Below are 22,268 nucleotides of genomic sequence, written 5' to 3' on the forward strand. Positions count from 1 at the left end.
TGCAGAAAGTGCAAATGACTGTGCTGCCTCAAACTTTCTTGGCCAGGCATTTCTTTGGCTGTGTTCTGGCCCTCCATTTTTTAATTTTTTTTGGACGGATGGATTGAATTTAGTCCAGAGGCCAGTTGAAGGATCTTCAAGTCTTTCTTATTCAACACAGAGTTCCCCACGACCCCAAATACACACACACATACATAAGCACACTCCTTCATCTCCATCCCCGCTTCAAACAAAGAGCTGCCTCATCACATTCGGTTGCTTTGAAACCACACACACACACTTCCAGCTAACACACACACACACACACACACACACACACACACACACACACACACACACACACACACACACACACACACACACACACACACACACACACACACACACACACAAATGCATTGCATTGGTTTGCCTCCAAAGAAAGATGGAAACATGGAAAGCAAGAGGTGGGGCAATGGAGGAAAGCCAGAGGTTAAAAGAGAACGTGTTTTTCTTTTAAGTCATGCTTTTCAGAAAACTTGGAGCGGCATTCTTTATATTTTTTCCTTCTGTTTTTCTTTTCCTCTCACCAATCCGCCCATTCTGGCGTTGGTTCTATTTATTCTGGATCTGGCTTGATCTCTGTGTCTTTGTTAGTTTAAAATGTGGCCATTGTTGTTCCTTTTTACATTTTTTTTTTCAAATTATTCTATAGGAAACACAATAAAATGTAGTTGTTTTTATAAAACAGTTCATTTAAAAGAAGTACATTAATTTAATTTACATTTATTTTAGACAACACTGACAAACAACTTAAGTAGCTCCAATCAATTAATGCTTTCCTACTATAAACAAAAATGTAAAGTGATAATCACATAATAATAATAATAATAATAATAATAATAATAATAATAATAATAATAATAATAATAATAATCATCATCATCATCATAATACCGTACATTTATAAAGCACTTTTCTAGACACATTCTTTACACATTGGGGTAAATCTCCTCATCCACCACCAGTGTGCAGCATCAGTGAGGCAACGGCAGCCATATTGCGCCAGACCACACACCAGCTAATTGGTGGAGAGGAGACAGAATGATAAAGCCAATTATGATATGGTGATGGTTAGAAGGCCAGGACGGCAGGGTGCTTTTTTGAAGCTTTTTTTTAACCAGTCTTATCCGAAAGATGACATCAATACATGAGGCTTTAGACCCTGCTGGTCTCACTAACACCACTTCTGGCAGCAACCTACCTTTCCCATGTGGTCTCCCATCCAGGTACTGACCAAGCACAGCCCTGCTTAGCTTTAGTGGGCGACCATGTGAAAGCTGCAGAGAGCTAGCTGCTGGCTTATAAACGCAACATGGTAAGAATGTACCCGTTCGTTGGCACTAGAAGTTGGGATTTTAAAAGTAAGAGATGTTTTATATGAATTCAAAGAAGGGTTTTTACCAGAGCATTATATAGCTGACACAATAGAGGAAGCAAAAGAAGAGTACAATATTTGTGAAAGTGAAAATAAATTGGATTTAATCAAACAGCAATTCCAAGAGAATGGAACCAAAGAATAGCGAACAGCGGATAGGGGAGGAGGGCGATTGAGGAGGGGGATCGGTAAAATGAGGTGCCGGATCAGATTTCAAAGGTGCCGAATCCGGCGTGTTCCAGCACAAATTAAAGGTATTAGCCTTTGTGTACAAGCTCGGGACTTTAAACTAGTGCACAGTTGACATAACTTTGTTAGATGCAGTAGTTTTGAAAAATAGTGTTGAAAAGCCTTTACGATTAATTAACCGTGATGAATTAAATTGTGGTTAATAGTGAAATTGGTAAATCATTGAATCCCTACAACATGAAGATATTTTGAAGAATGCTGGCTGTTGGGACCCATAGATTTCCATATTTGAAAAAATATATAGGCAAGGCAAGTTTATTTATATAGCACATTTCATACACAGTGGCAATTCAAAATGCTTTACATAAACAGGAATAAAAAGACAAGTTTAGGAACATAAAATGCAGACAATAAAAATTATTAAAAACAGATAAAAACAAATTAAAATGAGTTAAAATAGAATGAAATGAAATGAAAAAGAAAATGAAAAACATAATAGTGCAATCTGTCGGACGTAACACAGTGCTCATACAGTAAAGGCACAGCTAAACAGATGTGTTTTCAGTCTTGATTTGAATGTGCCTAATGTTGGAGCACATCTGATCATTTCTGGAAGCTGATTCCAGAGAGATAAACAAGACAGTCAGTCATACAGATCCAGGACCAGGAGTGTTAACATACTACGGATGGCCCAGCAAACAGCATTTATCTAAATATTTTGTTTTATGTTCGACAAAGTAAGCAAATTGTGACAGAATTTACATTTTTGTAAACTACACCATTAAGTCATGACATTTAGACATGCACACATCGCTTAGATTTGAGCTTTGCAGTGTCTAATATGATAATCCAATTAAATGCATTTCTTTTGAGCTCAAGAATGCAATAGCCAATCATGGATGTTAGACTATATATAGTGCTGAAATGCTGCTTAAGAAAACGTGCGACTGTTTAACGAATCTGCCCCAATGTGATTCATTCGTTTTCTGTGTATGTGCACAGCTGACAGGCTGAAGCTTTTACAGACACGGGCTTCTCAGAAGATTGTCAGTCTCTGACATTGCTTCTAGGGATAAACATGACAAGAGCAGATGTACGTTCATGAATTGGCTTCTGCACTTTATCTCCTCCATGTTCTCCTTTCTTTCCATGCTGAGTCCCTTGCCTGCATTCCTTGTGCAATTCTATATTTCGCCCCCCAAATTTATTCTTTTGACATTTTTGAAGATGAACAGAAAATTCCTTTTGGCATGCAAGTCTCTGTACAGCCCATGTCAGAGTCTGTTAACACTCCTGGCCCTGGATCTGTATGACTGACTGTCTTGTTTATCTCTCTACCTGTCTCTTTGTCTGTCTCCTTTTCTCTCTTGGGTGGCTGGCCATGCTGACTCTGTCCAGTCTAAGCATTAGAAGCACAGTCTAACAGCTGCTTTCAATTATTATTTTTTCTCTTGCCGTGATCCGGCAGTGTTGACCAGCTCTCCCTCTCTCCCCCATATTCAGCTCTTACTTTCAAACTTGCAGCTAATCTAATCACCACTGGACATTACCACTCATCTCCTGCATCCTCCATGTCAACTACTACACATTTTACCTTTACAAATGGATCTGCAGAAAAGAATTGCAAATAATCTGATCTGGTTAAAATTCCTAAAAATTATACAGTGTTTGGCATAATTTAGTGCACCCCCCTCAGATCTTTTAAATTTATATTTTATAAAGGAAACTTTACAATAATATTTTTGTGCATTTACATTAAATTAGTCAGTACCAAAGCCAAAATTGGAACACATTTCAAATAATAAAATAAAATAATTAATGAAATAATAAATAAATTAATTAAATTAAATCAATAAAATGAAAAAAGAATAAAGAATAAAACATAAAACAAAATAAAAAATATAAAATAAATATAAAATTAAATAATAAAATAAAATAAAAGATTAAAATTAAATTTAATAGAAAATTAAATTGAATTTAAAAAATAAAATAAAGTAAAATAACAAAATAAAGTAAATAAAATAAAACAAAATAAAATAAAATAAAATAAAGTAAAATAAAATAAAATAAAATAAAATAAAATAAAATAAAATAAAATAAAATAACTAATACACCCACATTTACATGTTGGAGGGAAAAAATCAAGAGTTTATTATTTTATTAATATTATTATTATTATTATTATTATTATTATTATTATTATTATTATTATTATTATTATTATTATTATTATTATTATCATCATCATCATCATCATATCATTTTTCTATTCCTAAAGATGTTAGGTGACCAAGCTTTTGTTTAAAATAAATAACCGTTTGCTAAAATTATTTCATTTAGATGCACCAAAATGTATTGATACATTCACTGAGCAATTTATGAAAAAATATTCAAAAAGAAGTGTACTCATTTATGCAGAGCATTATATATTATTTCCTAGACAAGTGACAAACACATTAAATGGCTTTCTTGAGGTAAATGTAACTATTGCTTTCATTGTTCTACTACTTTCCATGCTTAAGCTATTTTTAGCTGAACAAAACAGCTTGTTATGTACTTCATGCTGCAAACTACCATTTCCTCCCACATTATTTTAATGCATTGTCTTATTATAAACAAACTTGTTTGTAGCACCAACAGTTTTTGTTTATGTTTTGCTATTGTTCTCATCATTTCCCTATATAGAAACTATTTAATTAGAAATTTTCACTGAAATCAGCCTTCGTCCACAATTAAAAATAAGTAAAACTCTTTTAACATACCCTTTTCTGATATTCATTCAACTAATTGTCATAAATACTAGCTGTAAGAAAGAGAAAAACTATGATCATTTATGTGTGCTTTAACTGGTGCAGCTATTACATTTTGCTATGATGTTTTACAGTGTAAACACAATAAATTATTAATATACACTCATCGGCCACTTTATTAGGTACACCTGTCCAACTGCTCGTTAACACAAATTACTAATCAGCCTAACAAAGTACAAATACTTCGTTACTGTACTTAAGTGGCTTTTTCTGGTATTAGTACTGTACTCCACTATTTATTTTTCTGACAACTTTTTAATTTTACTCCTTACATTTTCACACAAATATCTGTAATTTTTACTCCTTACATTTTTAAATCGGGCTTGTTACTTTCATTTTCAATTGTTTAAAGGTGCCATTTCCTTATTTCTTGTTTTTTTGTAAATTGAATGACTTTTTGATTCAGTGAGTCTGTTTATCATAACGGCTGATTTAAGTTTACCATAAGAATGGCTAATAAGTGGATGAGACCAATTCCGTGATGTAAACTGAAGTCATGTTTATAATGGGTAATAACAAGATCTATTTTGGTCGACCAAATCACAAGTAAACGATGTCATTCCTTTTAAATTTGGCATGTAAATGGTTAAATTCTTTCCTTCACTTCCAACCACGTTGTACTGTACTTCTGAGCTATGAACACGTTATGTAATGAGGTTTATTTCCTAACGAGATCATGTTTCCTAGTCCAGAACTAAGATGATTTTATAGGTTTAACATAAATTGTTAGATAAATATTTTAGAACATCACAAGTATTTATACTGGGTGATTTATAAATAATTTAATTAATTGATAAATTTATCTATTAAATAAAATATACACAGTACACTGAAAACAAATAAAACAAAAACAAATGGTGAAGTCATATGCTAGCTGCAAGAGTGTGCTGTTTGAAGAGCATAAAGCAGCTTTATCAAAATGCAAACAATTATTTGTTGTCAAATACATTCATTTTTTTATTTAATCAAAATTATATGTGTGTGTGTGTGTGTGTGTGTGTGTGTGTGTGTGTGTGTGTGTGTGTGTGTGTGTGTGTGTGTGTGTGTGTGTTTGTATTTGTTGTTAAATTTAAGACATTTATTAGTTACATAATTCATACAGTACAGTTTATAGGCAGAGGAAATGTGTTATAGATTATATGAATGAGTATGCCAGCTATTGTTCCTAACAGCCATTAAGTTAAGTTTTGTGTCTAGGTAATGATACACGGGTGGACAATGCTTAGTTGCTAAGAGTGATAAAAAATTAGTAATAAATTTACTAAAAAAAAATTTGAAATGTAATTTCTAGATGTATACATACAGTTGCCAATGTGAAACTAAAACAGACTTTAGTACTTATTTTAGGCCGTACTTTTTTACTTTTACTTGAGTACAAAAGTGTAGTCAGTACTTCCACTTTTACCAGAGTCTTTTAAACAAGAGTATCTGTACTTCTACTTGAGCAAAAGATGTGTGTACTGTACTTTGCCATCTCTGGGTTCAGGTGATCACAAAAAATATGTGTTTTAATTGTCATTTGAATGTAACTAGTGAATCAGCAGTCCATGTAGGAATGGGAAGATCATTCCACCAGTGAGGAACATTGAAGAAAAAGGTTTTGAAAAGTGACTGATGCTGAAGATGCTGACAAGTGAAAATCCACCAATGGCAAAACACTATTCATTTTTTTTTTTTACTGTATTGTTCAATGAATAGCCAGTTCATAACATTTATTTGAGCATAAAAAATAAATAATTAATATATATATATATATATATATATATATATATATATATATATATATATATATATATGTGTGTGTGTGTGTGTGTGTGTGTGTGTGTGTGTGTGTGTGTGTGTGTGTGTGTGTGTGTGTGTGTGTGTGTGTGTGTGTGTGTGCAATTTATCCTACAAAATAAAATATTGTTTAAACAAAAATGGTTATTTCAATTAATATATGTACAATAATTCATGAATGTATATATAATTTTCACAGTATTTTCTGGAAGCGCTTCTGCTTCAGTCATTTGTAGAAATCACCAGCTGGGATGTGGAAACAAAGTGAATTAGCCCAATGACCTTCTCCTTACTTTCCTGATTTAGATTATTAAAGCACCGAAGCTTGTTTTTCATATCTCTCTTATGGTGTCAGCATGTCTTTGCTGTTAATAATATAATTCTAATATTCTGTCAGTCCAAGTTAAACTGATTATTATCAGCCTGACAGAGAAATTGCTGCAAAAGCTTTGCTGATTTCTACAGAATTACATACAGTATCTGTCTATCCTTCACATGTATGTTTGTTTAACAAATACTTTGGCTAATTCTTACTGAACATTCTGAATAATTCCACAAATTTCAAAACAAAAGCAGCAGAGAGTCCCTTTGGGCTTGGCCATCATAATCCATGCATGCAAGTTTAAAGATTTCAATAAAAAACAATCTCCCTTCCCCCAAATACTAATCTCTGGGTTACACAGCTACCTTTCGTGTTAAATTATTAACCTGCAGAATAATAAAGCTTGGTCGCTCCAATAGCGTGATTTACAGAATGGAAGACATTCTCGATGGCCTGGAAAACATTGTAAACCACAGTGGTTTTGGCAGACGAACTGAGAAAAGACAATCTCTCAATAATTCAACATTGTGAAGGTCATCTGTGATTGTGCAGTAGAGAAGAAAATGTACAGCACTCCAAGGACAAATCGTAAGACCTGTGTTTAAGTCCAAAATTCTACCTTATACATGACCAGCCTGACTGTTAGGGCTAATGTTTAACATGCATAAATATATAAACAACCCTTTTATGGTCTTTGATAAATTTAAGTGACGTTAAAATAATATGTTTTAAATGTTAGTAGTATGTTAGACTTCAAGGATATCTATAAGCTACAAAACAATGACATATTTTGCATTTAGAGTACATAAGACTGATATACACATGTATAGCGTGCAGTTTGTCACTTCCGCCTAAATGGATCAACAATTTTTTTTCACATCACCTCACTCTTCAGTTCTTCAAATCTTGACCAATCAAATGCTCTCTGGTATCTGACATGCTCTGCCCCTTCAAGACGCTTCTCATTTGCTTTTCATTTGATGCGCTTGAGTTAAACCACTCTCACTGTCAGAGCTGTGATAAAAACGAAACACTATTGGCTGTTTTTTAAAGGGAGGAGTTATTCTATGCCCCACCCTCTTTCAAATTAAATCAAAGTTTGGTTTGAGACCAGCAGGTTTAAGGTGCTGTTGTGGAGCCATTTTTTTTAAAGTCTTGACTAAATTACTGATCCGATTTAATAACAATAGTAAGATTATGGGACACTGGAGTGCAAAAGTCAGGTTCCCAAAGTACAAACTCATTTTTTTTCAATAGGAAAGTTGGTTTTAAACAATGATAAACATTTAAAGGCAGACCTGTTTTAAGCTATGAGCCTTTCGATTGATTGTATACACTCATAGGCCACTTTATTAGGTACATCTGTCCAACTGCTTGTTAACATAAATTTCTAAGCCACCAATCACAGGGCAGTAACTCAATGCATTTAGGCATGTAGACACAGTCAAAACGATCTACTGCAGCAAGAATGCATCTTGGCTTGTATCAGCGGTTCAGGCTGATTGTGGAGGTGTAATGAGTGGGGGATATTTTCTTCGCACACTTTGTGCCCGATAGTATCAATTGAGCAGTATTGTTGCTGACGATGTCCATCCCTTTATGACCACAGTGTACCCATCTTCTGATGGCTTCTTCCAGCAGAATAAAGCACCATATCATAAAGCACGAATCATCTCAGACTGATTTCTTGAACATAATGATAAGTTCACTGTACTCAAATGGCCTCCACAGTCACCAGATCTCAATCCAATACACATTTGGGATGTGGTAGAAGGGGAGATTTGCATCATGGGTGTGCAGCCAACAAATCTGCAGCAACTGCGTGATGCTATCATGTCAATATGGACCAAAATCTCTGAGGAATATTTCCAGTACCTTGTTGAATATATACCATGAAGGATTAAGGCAGTTCTGAAGACAAAAGGGAGTCATTTTGGTTTACCTAATAAAGTGGCCGGTGATTGGACAATTTTGTGTAACCCATTCAATCATTCGTTCATTTTCTTTTTGGCTTAGTCTCTTTACTAATCTGGGGTCACCAAAGCCGAATGAATCGCCAACTTATCCAACAAATGTTTCACGTTGCGGATGCCCTTCCAGCTGCAACCCATCACTGGGAAACACCCATACACTACGGATAATTTAGCTTCTTACCCAATTCTCATATACCAAATTTTTTAAGACTTTTGGGGGAAACCTGAGCACCCAGAGGAAACCCACGTGAACACGAGGAAAACATGCAAACTCTACATAGAAAAATTCAAACCAGCTACCTTCTTGCTGTGAGGCAATCGTGGTATCCACTGCAACACCGTGCAGCCAATTTTGCAACTAGGTCTTTCATAAGAAGACATTTTGAAGAAAGCTGAAAACCTGTAACCTTTGGCTTCCATAGTGTTTGTTTTTCCTACAATGGAAGTCAATGGTTACAGGTTTCCAACTTTCCTAAAAAATATCTTTCTGTTCAACAAGAAAAAAGAAACTCAAAAATGTTTGGAACAAGTAAGTGATGGCATCAATTTCAGTTTTTGGTCCCTTTAAATACCCATATTGTATTTTTGTTCTTTTATCAGATTTATTAATTAAACTCTGTAATGTTGTGAATCACAGAGTAGGTAAATGAATAGGTTTCAATCCATTACAATCCCTCAGAGAAAAATCAAATGCAAAAAATATTTTGGAAACTAGTAGCCTACTTCTGAAAAAACTGGGTGGCTATTTCATAGTGTCATTATTTAGATACAGTCAGAAATTGAGTGTTAGTTCAAACGCAGTGTGAAATTCATCAATTTGCAACAAGTTAAATTCAGCTGTAAGCAGTTTGACAAAAGGCAGCGCCCATCAAACAGATCTAACCATCTAACAAAGTCTTTTTGTAGCACTTTGATATAACGGTCGACATGAAAGCATCTGCGCAGCTTTGTACAAACCACACGATTCTGCTTTTGGGTTTCATCAAGTTCTGAGATCTGCAGATGATACATGCTGCTCTGGGGGTCGTCTTCCATCTACAAAGAGATTTTGATGCATAGACCTAAATCCCCCTCCCACAATCCCTCTTGGTTTTTTTTTTTTTTTATCTGACCACCTTTCCTCTCCACATTTTTCTACCGCCTACATTTGGCCTCTTTTCGCTCCAGTTCCACATTATCTTCAGGTCATTAAAAAGCAGCAATCAATTATTCAGATCCTGCCTCTTAAACATGAAAAAAATATCAAACATATTAGCCGGATGTTCTTTTGGCTAGCTAAAGGCATTTGAATATTTCAACGCAGAGGAGTTTTTAATATCTATATTTTAGCTGGAGCTCAAAAAAAGGTATGAAACTTTGAGGGCGCTCATTCAAGCTTTTCCCTTGTAAGTGCAACGAAACGCCGCATAACTTCTATCATTTCTGGAGGCAGAAAAAAAATTGTGACTGTTTCTCCTTTCACAAACATACCTCATTATTTCTCTTATTTTTTTTTGAAGATGGTGTATAGGGAATCAACATCAAGACAGAAAATGTAAAATGAGATCTTGAAGAGCAATACACTCACCGGCCACTTTATTAGGCACACTTTACTAGTGCTGGGTTTGCCGTGAGAACTGCCTTAATCCTTTGTGGCATTGATTTAACAAGGCACTGGAAATATTCTTCAAAGATTTTGCTGCATATTGACTTGATAGCATCATGCAGTTGCTACAGATTTGTTGGCTGCACATCCAAATCTTCTGTTCCACCACATCCCAAAGGTGCTCTATTGGATTGAGTTCTGGTGATTGTGGAGGCCATTTGAGTACAGTGATCTCATTATCATGGTCAAGAAACCAGTTTGAGATGATTTGCACTTTATGACTTGGTGCATTATCCTGCTATTAGAAGAGGAGTACAACTGTAGTCAAAAAAGGATGGACTTGGTCAGCAACAATACTCAGATAGGTTGTGGAATTGACGTGATGCTCAATTGGTACTAATAGGTCCAAAGTGTGCCAAGAAAATATCCCCCAGACAAATACACCACCACCACCAGCCTGAACCGTTGATACAAGGCATGATGGATGCAAGCTTTCATGTTGTTGACCCAAATTCTGACCCTACCATCCGAATGTTGCAGCCGAAATTTAAACTTATCAGACCTGGCAGCATTTTTCCAATCTTCTATTATCCAATTTTGGTGAGCCTGTGCGAATTGTAGCCTCAGATTCCTGTTCTAAGCTGACAGGAGTGGCAACTGGTGTGGTTTTCTGCTGATGTAGCCCATTTGCTTCAAGGTTGGACATGTTGTGCATACAGAGATGCTCTTCTGCATACCTTGGTTGTGACAAGTGATTATTTGAGTTACTGTTATCTTTCTATCAACTGGAACCAGTCTGGCCTTTCTCAAGGCATTTGTTTACTGGATTTATTTATTTATTTATTTTTTCTTGGAACATACTCTGTAAACCCTAGAGATGATTGTGCATAAAAATCCCAGTAGAGTAAGTAAAGCAATCCCAGTTAGTCACTTAAATCACCTTTCTTGCCCAATCTGATGCTCGATTTAAAGTGCAGCAAATCATCTTGACCATGCCTAAATGCAGAGTTGCTGCCATGTGATTGTTTGATAAAAAAGTTGCGTTAACAAGCAGTTGGAAGGGTGTACCTAATAAAGTGGCCGGTTAGTGCAAATCCAGCCCTCAGTATTACTATAAAAAGTGCTGCAAGAATAAAATCCCCACTTCCAGGTGAAATTGAATCTTGCAGTTTCCATGCATGTTAGTCCAAAACTTGGGGGAATTTTAAGCTGACGTTGCACAGTATTTTTCTTTCAGCTGTACAAAAATGTGCACACACATATAATTGACTGACAGTTCTTAATGGCACTGGTGTGGAAATGTGCTGTAACTGTGCACAGATGTGCTTGGAAGCATCTCATGCCCTTAGCTAGATGTTATCGGCCCCTTGGCAGTGCTTTCTGTGCATAGAGAGATTATGTGTGTGTGCGTACAGTCTCTGAATTTACTGCCATTTCTAATAAAATACTTGGCTGCAGTCTCTTACACGGTAATTAACCACATTATCTATGCTAGTTGTATTAATATTCCATCTTTCCATCTCTCTCTCTTATGCTTGAAGCAGTTTTTCTCATCTTTCCAAGACCGTTTGAGCAAACGCTGCTTCTCATGAGCTTGAATTCATTAATCAGGGGGGAAAAACACAGCACAAAGAAATGCATTGTTTAACTTTGCTTGTAATCGAACAACTGGTTTTGGTCACAAACTCTCGAGTCAAATGAAAACAGAAAATCTGTGTTGATATCTTACATTGATTAGTTAGAAATACTTGTATGTTAAGATGCTGGTGTGTGAGTTGATCTCTTGGGAGAAGAGTCTAAGGTATGGAGAGGCGATCAATGTGCACGTGTTGTTGTAGGAGACTGAGGGAAAGCGATAACACATGTTCCTCTGCTGGTTTCCTGTGGTGCTTGAATGAGAAACAGACATGTAAATAGGCCCGGCTGAATTGCTCAGTGTATAAATGAATAATTCGATGCAGCACATTTACAGTTAAATGCACCGAGCTTCCCATTGAGCATCTCTAATGCGTTTAAATAAATCAATCAATTAGCAATTAATCATTCGTTCTTCTTTTTTCCACATAAACAATCAAAATAACCACTAAAAAGAAATATATGCATGAATCTATGGACAGAAATTTGAGTCTGCATTAATATTAAGTAAAAAGTAAAGATATTTGTAATGAAATTAAGAAATGTTCTGGTCTCAATTGAAAGTTCAGCCAAACTTATACACCAAACCCAATCAATCAATCAATCAATCAATCAATCAATCAATCAATCAATCAATCAATCAATCAATCAATCAATCAATCAATCAATCAATCAATCAATCAATCAATCAATAAATCAATCAATCAATCAATCAATCAATCAATTTTTCCCACACACAGAAGATAGTCAAAATAACCAGCAAAAAATAAATATTTGCATAAATCAATGGATAAATCAAAAATGAACAGAAATTTCCCTGTGCATTAATTTTAAGACACAACTAAAGACATTTTTAATAAAATTAAGATATGTTATGGCCAAAAATTAAAGTATGTTTAGCCAAACTCATATGCTCCAAATCCATCATTAAATGAAGAGTTTAGATGCAAAAACCTCTAAATGTCATCTGAAATGTTCTTCTAAAATGAGCATTTTTGTCAGGCTCGTATGTGTATTTTCAAGGTCTTTAAAGTAAAATAAATCAACATAAACTAAGGAGGCTGAGAAAAATTTTCATTTTCGACTGTAATTTCAGATGGCAGAAGTTTTTACATCTAAACTCTTTAAATATCAATAAATCAATCAGCAAATATTAATTTGTTCTTCTATTTATGCATAATCTTTATTTTCACACACATACACACACACACACACACACACACACACACACACACACACACAGGATAGCCAAATTAACTACCGGAGAGAAATAGAAGCATGAATCAAACAAGAACAGAAATGTCCCTGTGCATTAATATTAAGTCGAAAATTAAGATTTTTTTCATGCAATTACATGTTCTGGCCTCAAATAAAAGTATATTCAGCCAAACTCATGCTTCAAATCCATCATTAAATACATAATTATTTTATTTTATCTTATAAAGTGATTTTGAACCTTTAGAAGATGCCACTGAATTAATATGAATTTATTTTGTAGAACATTAAGAACACAATTTAATTAGACTGAGATCTATTTAATTAAGATTGGAATAAAAGTAAGTATTCACAGCCTTTGCTCAATACTTTGTTGATGCACCTTTGGCAGCAAATACAGCCTCAAGCCCTTTTGAATATGATGAATATGAAGCTTGGAACACCTGTCTTTGAAAATGTATACCCTTTCATTTTAGCAGTACCTCTCAAGCTCTATCAGGTTGGATGGGAAGCGACGGTGTACAGCCATTTTCAGATCTCTCCAGAGATGTTCAATAGGATTTAGTTCTGGGCTCTGGCTGGGCCACTCAAGGCCATTTACCGAGTTGTTGTGAAGCCACTATTGATACTTTGGCAGTGAACTTTAAGTCAATGTCCTGCTGAAAGATGCACTGTTGCCCCATTCTGAGGTCAAGAGCACCCTGAAGCAGGTTTTCATTTGTCATTTCATTTGTCTCTGTACATTGCTGCATTCATCTTTCCCTCTATCCTGACTAGTTTTCAAGTTCCTGCTGCTGAAAAACATTCCCACAGCATGATGCTGCCACCACCATGCTTCACTGTAGGGAGGGTATTAGCCTGGTGATGAACGCTGCCTGGTTTTCTCCAAATGTAATGCCTGGCATTCATTCCAAAGAGTTCAATTTTAGTCTCATCAGACCAGAGAATTTTGTTTTTAATGGTCTGAGAGTTCTTCAGATGCCTTTTGGCAAATTTCAGGCAGGGAGTGGCTTTAGTCTGGCCACTCTACCATACAGGCCTGATTGGTGGATTGCTGCACAGATGGTTGTCCTTCTGTAAGGTTTTCCTCTCTCCACAGAAGAATGCTGTAGCTCAGACAGAGTGACCATCAGGTTATTGATCACCTCCCTGACTAAGGCCCTTCTCCCCTGATCACTCAGCTTAGATGGCCGGCCAGCTCTAGGAGGAGTCCTGGTGGTTCCAAACATCTTCAACTTACGGATGATGAAGGCCACTGTGCTCATTGGAACTTTCAAAGCAGCAAAAATTGTTCTGCAAACTTCCCCAGCCCTGTGCCTAAAGTACAATCCTGTCTCGAAGGTTTACAGACAATTCCTTTGTCTTCATGCTTGGTTTGTGCTTTGACATGCACTGTCAACCCTGGGACCTTATATAGACAGGTGTATGCCTTTTCAAATCATGTCCAATCAAGTGAATAAACCACAGGTGAACTCCAATTAAGCTGCTGAAACATCTCAAAAATGATCAGTGGAAACAAAATGTACCTGAGCTCAATTTAGGTCTTCAAAGCAAAGGCTGCATATGAATACTTATGTACATGCGATTTTTAATTTTTTTAATACATTTGCAACAATTTCAAAATATGTTTTCACATTGTCATTATGGGTTGTTGTGTGTAGAATTTTGATGAATTACATTAATTTTATCCATTTTGGAATAAGGTTTCTACATAAAAATATGTGGAAAAAGTGAAGCGCTATGAATACTTTCCGAATGTACTGTAAGCAATGAATATGATAATCTTTAAAATATCCTTAAAATTTCCTACACATGCTTAAAATTTAGGGCAAAACATTTATGTAATCCATCAAGTTTAACTAAACTGAATTGAGCTCATGGCATCTTATCCTCAAGGCCAATATGTACAGAATAATGTAAATTAATAGAACAAATTATGACAGAATTTATTTAATAGTGATTTTTTTTAATAATTAAATGCTTCAGAATCTCTAATGAATGAAAACATTAGCAAGCTCTTTTGAATGAACATTTTTCATTCGTTAGCTAGTTTTGTAATATTCATCCTCACAATTTTCTGAACAACACAACCACCAACCATCATACACTCTCAGAAAAAAAGGTACAGGAGCTGTCACTGGGGCAGTACCTTTATAGGTACATATTTGTACCTGAAAGTTTAATAATGGTATCTCAACGGTACTTTTTAGTTACATTTAGGCACTAATATGTACCTTTGAGGTACCACTGTGAACTCTTTGGGTACAAATATGTATCTTTTGCAAAAGTACTGCCCCAGTGTCAGCTCCTGTACCTTTATTTCTGAGAGTGTACCCAATGATTATCTTCTTAAAAACTTCCTAAAAATTACTTACACATGCTCAAGATATTCGGCAAACCATCCATAAAATCCACCAAGTTTAACTAGATAGAATTAAAAGCTCATAGCATCTCAAAACACACACACATATATATATATATATATATATATATATATATATATATATATATATATATATATATATATATATATATATATATATATATATATATATATATATATATATATATATACAAATTATTAGATATATATATAAGCAAATTATCAATAGTAATGTAAAAAATGCACTAGTTAGCACTAGTGCGTCTGTAGATTAGCATGAGCTATAAGAGTTATGGTCCTTCCTCAGAGAATTTAGTTTTTGCTGGAACGCATGTCCTAAATAAACAATTAAATCAGATGGCTAATGCCGAGCTGTGTTTTGCTTGTTTGTTTGTTACCCTCAAGCCAATTACGCTTGGGCTGTGTTACTTGAACATGATGTTAGCCAGGCGGACTAATTAAATTGGTGAGCTGGTGTCCCTGCGAGCATGGCGGTGTTAAGAGTGATGCAAGCATGAAGCCATTTCCTTTACCCACTGCATCAGGTCAGTGTATGAACCTAATGACATAATAGAAAGGGTGTTTGGTTTTATTTTAGTTTATAATTTGCTTGCAGGGGTGGCACAGTGGCTCAGTGGTTAGCACTGTCACCTCACAGCAAGAAGGTCGCTGGTTCAAGTTCCAGCCAGTTGGGGTTTCTGAGTTAGCATTTTCTCTCCGTGTTGGCGTGGGATTTCTCTTGGTACTCCGGTTTCCCCCACAGTCCAAACACATGCGGTACAGGTGAATTGAATTAACTAAACTGGCTGTAGTGCATGTGTGTGAATGAAGTTTGAGGCTGGAAGGGCATCCGCTGTGTGAAACATATGCTGGAATATTTGGCAGTTCATTCTGCTGTGGCAACCCCTTATAAATGAGGAACTAATCCAAAGGAAAATGGGTAAATTAATTAATTTGCTTGCAAAAAAAAAAAAAAAAAGCCATAACACCAGTATACATTATTTTCTGCTGATTGTCGCATCTTCTAGCAGGTTTTTTGAGGAAAGTGTGAATTGATGACAATAACAAAACGGCTAACTTTATATTCAGAAGGCACAATAGCAAAACCATTTTGTGCATCATTTCCCAGATCATTTAATTATTTTTCTAAATGTTTGAGCTCACTGTACTTGAGACATCTAAAGTGTGAACAAATAAGCTATGTGCAAAATTTCTTAATTATTAATTAGCAAGTCTTGTTGCTGTGGAGCAACGTTGTACAAAAGTTTAATTGGCGTCTGTGACATTTGAGCTCTGTGTGTCATCACACGCAAACAATAAAGTGGGTCGCGCAGAAATGCTAGAACAGATAATGGCAGTGCGCCTGAACTAGTTTAATGCGACATTTAGTCTTATCAGAATTATAATTGTTTTTGCCATGTTCAGTAAACAGAGCTTTTAAACTACTTTTAACCTTCATGTTGTCTTAGAATTCTGTATACACCGTTTACCCTTTAACGAAAGTAAATGGTGTATTTTGGTAACATTATTTTGATGGTCCATTTGAGTATTAGTAGACTGGCTGCTTAATATCTGTTGATCTGTTCCTTCAACAGTCATTTAACTGACTATAACAAACTTTAAAAGTACATGTCAATTACACTAACCCTAATCCAAACCTAACAGTCTTATAATCTAATGGGAATTACTTGGCATGTAGTTCCAATGTAACTTGCGGTGCTTTCACACCTGTGAATCCATTCAGTTGTTCCGAAACAGGAATTAAATCAGTTACATTGTTGCTTTTTGTTCTTGGTGCAGTTCGCTTTCACACGGCCATGTTAAAACAACTCACGTGAGTAAACTATCCTCACACTGGTCAGAGTTTCAAGGTATATTTTGCAGAGTCCCGCTCAGCTGTCAGGAGTATGGTGTTGTTTGACAAGGTGCGCGCGACGTGTCTGAAAAGCGAGGAGGGATGCGGTGGGGAGGGGTGAGAAGGGTGCGCGACGTATTTGAGGACCAGGAGAAAGACGCGTGATTAGCAAGATACTACAATTGTACAATACTACATGATACTACAATTGGCCCGCCAATTGAATTTGGATCAATTTCGACATTTGGATGTTCACTATTAACTGCGCATTAATTCGTCAAAGTTATTTAATCATAAAGGCTTCTCTAAGCCTCATTTCTGTTGCACGGAACAACGAAACTGCTGCAATTAAACAAAGTTATGCCAAGTTGCCAATTGTGTGCTAGTGTACAGCTTCAAGTATGTAGGCTACACCGAGGCTAATACGCATGCACACCGGATTAACTATAGCAGCAGCGGGATTAACTATATGCTCCCATATCACGTCTTTTCCACTTGCAAGATTGTTATTTCTAATGGAAGAATATAAGCCAATATGCGCGCACAAGCGGAGCAACGCGCTTGCATCTTTCCGGGCGCAGTAGCAGAAAACATCTCACGGTGAGAGTTGTACGTGCCTTTCAGTGCAGTGTAAACAAAACATATGTTAGATGAACTATTATTAAAATTATTATGTATGCATGAACGCAAATGGCAACAACATTTAAACTAAATAGCTTTGTACTTACCCAATATAAAGCTTGAATTTACGTTAGACGTGATAACTGTGAAACCATGATTATTCTTCAGACTATATAATCGTACAACCAAAATCTAAAATCGTTTATCCATAATTGTTATGCAGTTCAAAACATAACATATGAATTTGTCTAAATGTAGAAGAAGCCTACTTTTGTTGTGCTCTGAAATACAACATTTGAATGTTTGTATAAAAAAAAAAAGTGGGTCCCACTTTATATTAAGTGTCCCTAACTACTATGTACTTACATCAAAATATAATTACAATGTACTTACTGTGTTTATAATGTATTTAAGAACACTTGTGGTGCTTTTGAGTTGGGATAGAGGTTGGGTTATGGACAGGTTTTGTGGCATGGGTAGGTTTAAGGGTGGGTTGAGGTGTAAGGCATGGTCAACAGTGTATTTACAAATGTAATTACAAAAGTTAATTACAGATGTAATTACATGCATGTATTTAATCAAGCATGAGTACATAGTAAATACATGTATGTACACAATAAGTACATTGTAACAAACTATTAATTCCTGTGTAAGTACATATTAGTTAAGGCCACTTAATATAAAGTGGGACCAAAAAGTGTTTTGTACAATGCAGTGATGTTGTGCATTTTCAAAATACAATATATTCACATTTTTATGTAGAAAAAGCCAACGTGGGTGCCTTAAGGAACAATACAGCATATGGGTTCTTATATGCAGTTGTGTTTTCACTCATTTTGCAAGTCATATCTCTCCTGCCCTTTGTATAGGTTGCTTTTCATGAACTGGCCCTCATGACAAACTAATTGAATAGCCCTGGGATTGAAAGCAGCAAAGAGAAAGCATTGACAACAGCTGAGAGAATCAGAGCGGTTGGCCATTTCCCAATTTTATGCAAATGTCAAGCAAAAACGCCAGGCGGCAACAAATAGCTGTGAAAAGTAGGTAAGACAAGATGTTTACGTACGTTGGATTATGGAGCTGAAATTGCTTTCATGTAGGCTACTATGAGAATATTCCTTTACAAGTTTGACATACATGGTTCAATATGTTTGTGTGTACTAAAAGTGTGAAGAATGATGTCTTCCAACAGATTAAAACAGTCATGCTAAGCAATAATTTGACACACCAAAGAGCAGTGGCTTTGTAGCGTTGACAGTAGAACTGATCATAGATTTGATGCTGTAGTGAAAATACACTGCAAGTTTCAGATTCGTAGACAGCAAAATGTAAAAATAAAAAATGTAGACAGCACCTTCTAGTGGATTTATCAGCTGAAACGTGCAACAAAACACACCCAGAGCAAAGTATTTTACATTTCGTATTGGCACATCGTAATTTTGACTTCTGACTTTGGCTCAGGCATTTCAGATTGGCTAAAACAACATTAAAGATGGTGTTAATTATGTTTAGCTAGCTGGTCATAATGCATATTGGCATGTGAAAATAAGGGATATGCCCACTATCATGAGGCATTGCCCCGACCTCCTTTAAAAAAATTCCCAAACTACTAAATAAGCTCATTTGGAGCTGTTTTATTGTAAATAAACAGTTAAATGGTCAGTAATATGTTTTATTATTATTATTTTTTACAAAAGAAAAAATAAACACATCAGCAGCAAATAAATTAGCAAACAGTTCAGCTTATTAAAATGAATAGCTATTATAATGAAATAGAATCACATCTCATTAGCCGTTTCTTCACTGTGTAACATACACATGCTGATTAAAAAGAAACGAATGAATGATTTATTTAGATTTTTTTTTTTTCGTTTGATTACATTAAATAACAGGTGTCACTTTAAAAATGCACACATCTAACATTGAAATGAAAGCATTCGACTGCTTTTCTAACTGTTTATGCTCATTTAGGATGAAATTATTTGTTTGAAAAAAAAAAACTCACCAAGATCAACATCTTAGATATTAATATTATTAATTATGTGTATATGTCTGTTTAAACATGCACCCAAAACCCAGACTTTTGCTCCGCTTCAAATCACGAGTACAGAATCCCTTTGGGAAACAGCGTCTGTTTATCACTATGGAGCGCGTCAGCTGACAGTCATGCCCCTCTATATGACTGTTTTGAGGAAAAGAAAGGGAATCATGCCGTTTTTGTTTATTTCAACGTGTTTTTGTGTCTAAACAAAGCAAAAGCACAGAACAGACTCACATTCAAGAGCAAGGGGCGACCCCTTGCGGTTCGGCGGTATGGGTTGCGTATAGGGAAGCTTGACTCTTTAATGTTTATTTGCCACCCTTCAGAGAAAGACTGAAAATACGGGAGAAATACGGGAAAATACCTTTAAGGGATCATAGCGGGATAGAACTGTAAAATATGGGAGAATCCCAGGAAAAACGGTAGGGTTGACAAGCATGCAAAATGTGCATAAAAATGTGAATGGAAACATCTATTGCTAGTAGACCAGTTAATCTGTTTACAGTGCTGAAAGCCATTTGAACAAAAGGTCTGCAGGGCCAAAAGCGGCCATAGAAGCAGCACGTGTATGTGTATGTGCAGTCTTGTGCATGCACGTGTTTGTAGAGTCTATGGTTAAAAGTTCCACTTCTGTCAACGAGTCATTTCTGTCTCTTACTGCCTCTCTCCCTGTCTCTTGTTTGCGGTGCAGAACGAAATGAGAGAAAAAGACTGAGGAAAGCTGCTGCTGTCAAATGTACCTGTGCTCTCCCGTGAGTGGAGTCTTGCAGTGTGTCACTGTGTGTCTCTCACTTTCCCCAACAACATCTCACCCGGTTTATGAAGCGGTGTTCAAAGAGCGTCACACTATAGGATATCTGCAAGACATGTGAAAGAGAGAAACAGAGAAGGAGAATGAAGGATAAGACAACAAACTAAATAAATAAGCAAAGACGACCTACTGATACAGAATAGCATGCACAAACTATGTTTGGTGGTGTCTATACTGTAGAATAGACTTGATACTACACATTGTGGAATATAGTTTGTTGTGTAACTGTTAAGGTAAAGCATTCCTAAAATAACATTTATAAAACATTCCTATTAAACAGGTCCAATTTAAGTATATGTAGGACAAAATGATACAACTGATTCATTCATTATTTTCCCTCAGCTGAGTCCCTAATTTATCAGGGGTTGCCAGGGCGGAATGAACCGCCAACTATTCCAGCATATGTTTTATGCAGCGGATGACCTTCCAGCTGCAACTCAGTACTGGGAAACATCCATACACTCTCATATTTACACACACACTCATGCACTACGGCTATTTTAGTTCACCCAATTCACTTACAGTGCATGTCTTTGGATTGTGGGGGAAACCGGAGCAGCCGGAGGAAACCTACGCAACCATGGGGAGAACATGCAAACTCTACACAGAAATGCCAACTGACCAAGTCAGGACTTGAACCAGTAACCTTCTTGCTGTGTTACGACAGTGCTAACCACTGAGCCACTATCCCACCCTTATTAAGCTGATGGTTAAACTAAAATAAGTCACTTTTTTTATCTTCATGGTTTTAAGGCAAAATCTATTTCATATCACTGTCATATTTTATTTATTTTTTTATTTTGCATATTAAATACATTAAGGACTACATATATATTGGCTAATTCTGAATAAGTAACTGTAAAATTATTATAATTCAAAATAGTGCATGTTACATAAACACTTTTTTTTAGCAGCATGTTTGATTAATAGATTTTCTAAGATGTTTCCTGCTGTCGTTTATTATGTAGGAAAAAAGAGCCACAGCAGTTTTTTTCGGGTCCAGCACCTTCTATTTTTATTGCTAATATTAATGCAGTTTTCCAGGATGTGAAGATTTGTTTTATTTATATTTTTATTTATATAATTTTGTGGTGAATTATTTATTCTGATATTCAGGGTTTTAAGTAAAATTTGCAACCAATGATGTAAATATATACACACCGGTCACTTTATTTGATACACCTTCAACAAGGTCCTGCACTATTCCTCAGAGATTGTGGTCCATATTGACATGATAGCATCACCCAGATGCTGCAGATTTGTTGGCTGCACATCCATGATGCGAATCTCCAGTTCCACCACATTAGAAAGGTGCTCTATTGGATTGAGATCTGGTGACTGTGGAGGCCATTTGAGTACAGTGAATTCATTGTCATGTTCAAGAAACCATTCTGAGATGTTTTATGACATGGCGTGCTATCCTGCTGGAAGAACTGCAGCAGATCGTCTTGATCATGTGCACATGCCTAAATCCACAGAGTTGTTGCCATGTGATTGGCCGATTAGAAATTTGCATTAACGAGCAGTAGGTCAGGTGTACCTAATAAAGTGGCCGGTGAGTGTAGCTGATGTTCCATATATACAGTTACATGGATCAGTAAAGTCAACTACTTTGATTTTTGAGATTTGTTT

General features: G+C 35.8%; 1 protein-coding gene and 1 long non-coding RNA gene across 10 annotated transcripts in view; one reads left to right on the top strand and one right to left on the bottom strand.

The window, feature by feature from the left end:
* The window catches only part of LOC147834029 (uncharacterized), a 1,152,336-nt gene that overhangs the window by 349,595 nt on the left and 780,473 nt on the right, over nt 1–22,268 (bottom strand). For all 9 annotated transcript variants that reach the window (XR_015507934.1, XR_015507925.1, XR_015507923.1 and 6 more), the window contains one exon: nt 20,566–20,682. Coding sequence is in view for 1 of the 9 variants with exons in the window: in XM_087282126.1 (XP_087138252.1) it covers nt 20,614–20,682 (69 nt within the window). In the remaining 8 variants the exon portion in view is untranslated. The remainder of the gene's footprint in view (nt 1–20,565; nt 20,683–22,268) is intronic.
* LOC147840898 (uncharacterized) lies at nt 16,398–20,684 on the top strand. Its single transcript, XR_015508088.1, has 3 exons — nt 16,398–17,963; nt 18,043–18,104; nt 18,483–20,684. It is a non-coding gene; the product is annotated as an uncharacterized LOC147840898 (long non-coding RNA).

Source organism: Danio rerio, chromosome 14 (genome assembly GCF_052040795.2).
Source record: "Danio rerio strain M-AB ecotype USA chromosome 14, GRCz13ab, whole genome shotgun sequence".
In the NCBI taxonomy this organism is placed as follows: Eukaryota; Metazoa; Chordata; class Actinopteri; order Cypriniformes; family Danionidae; genus Danio; species Danio rerio.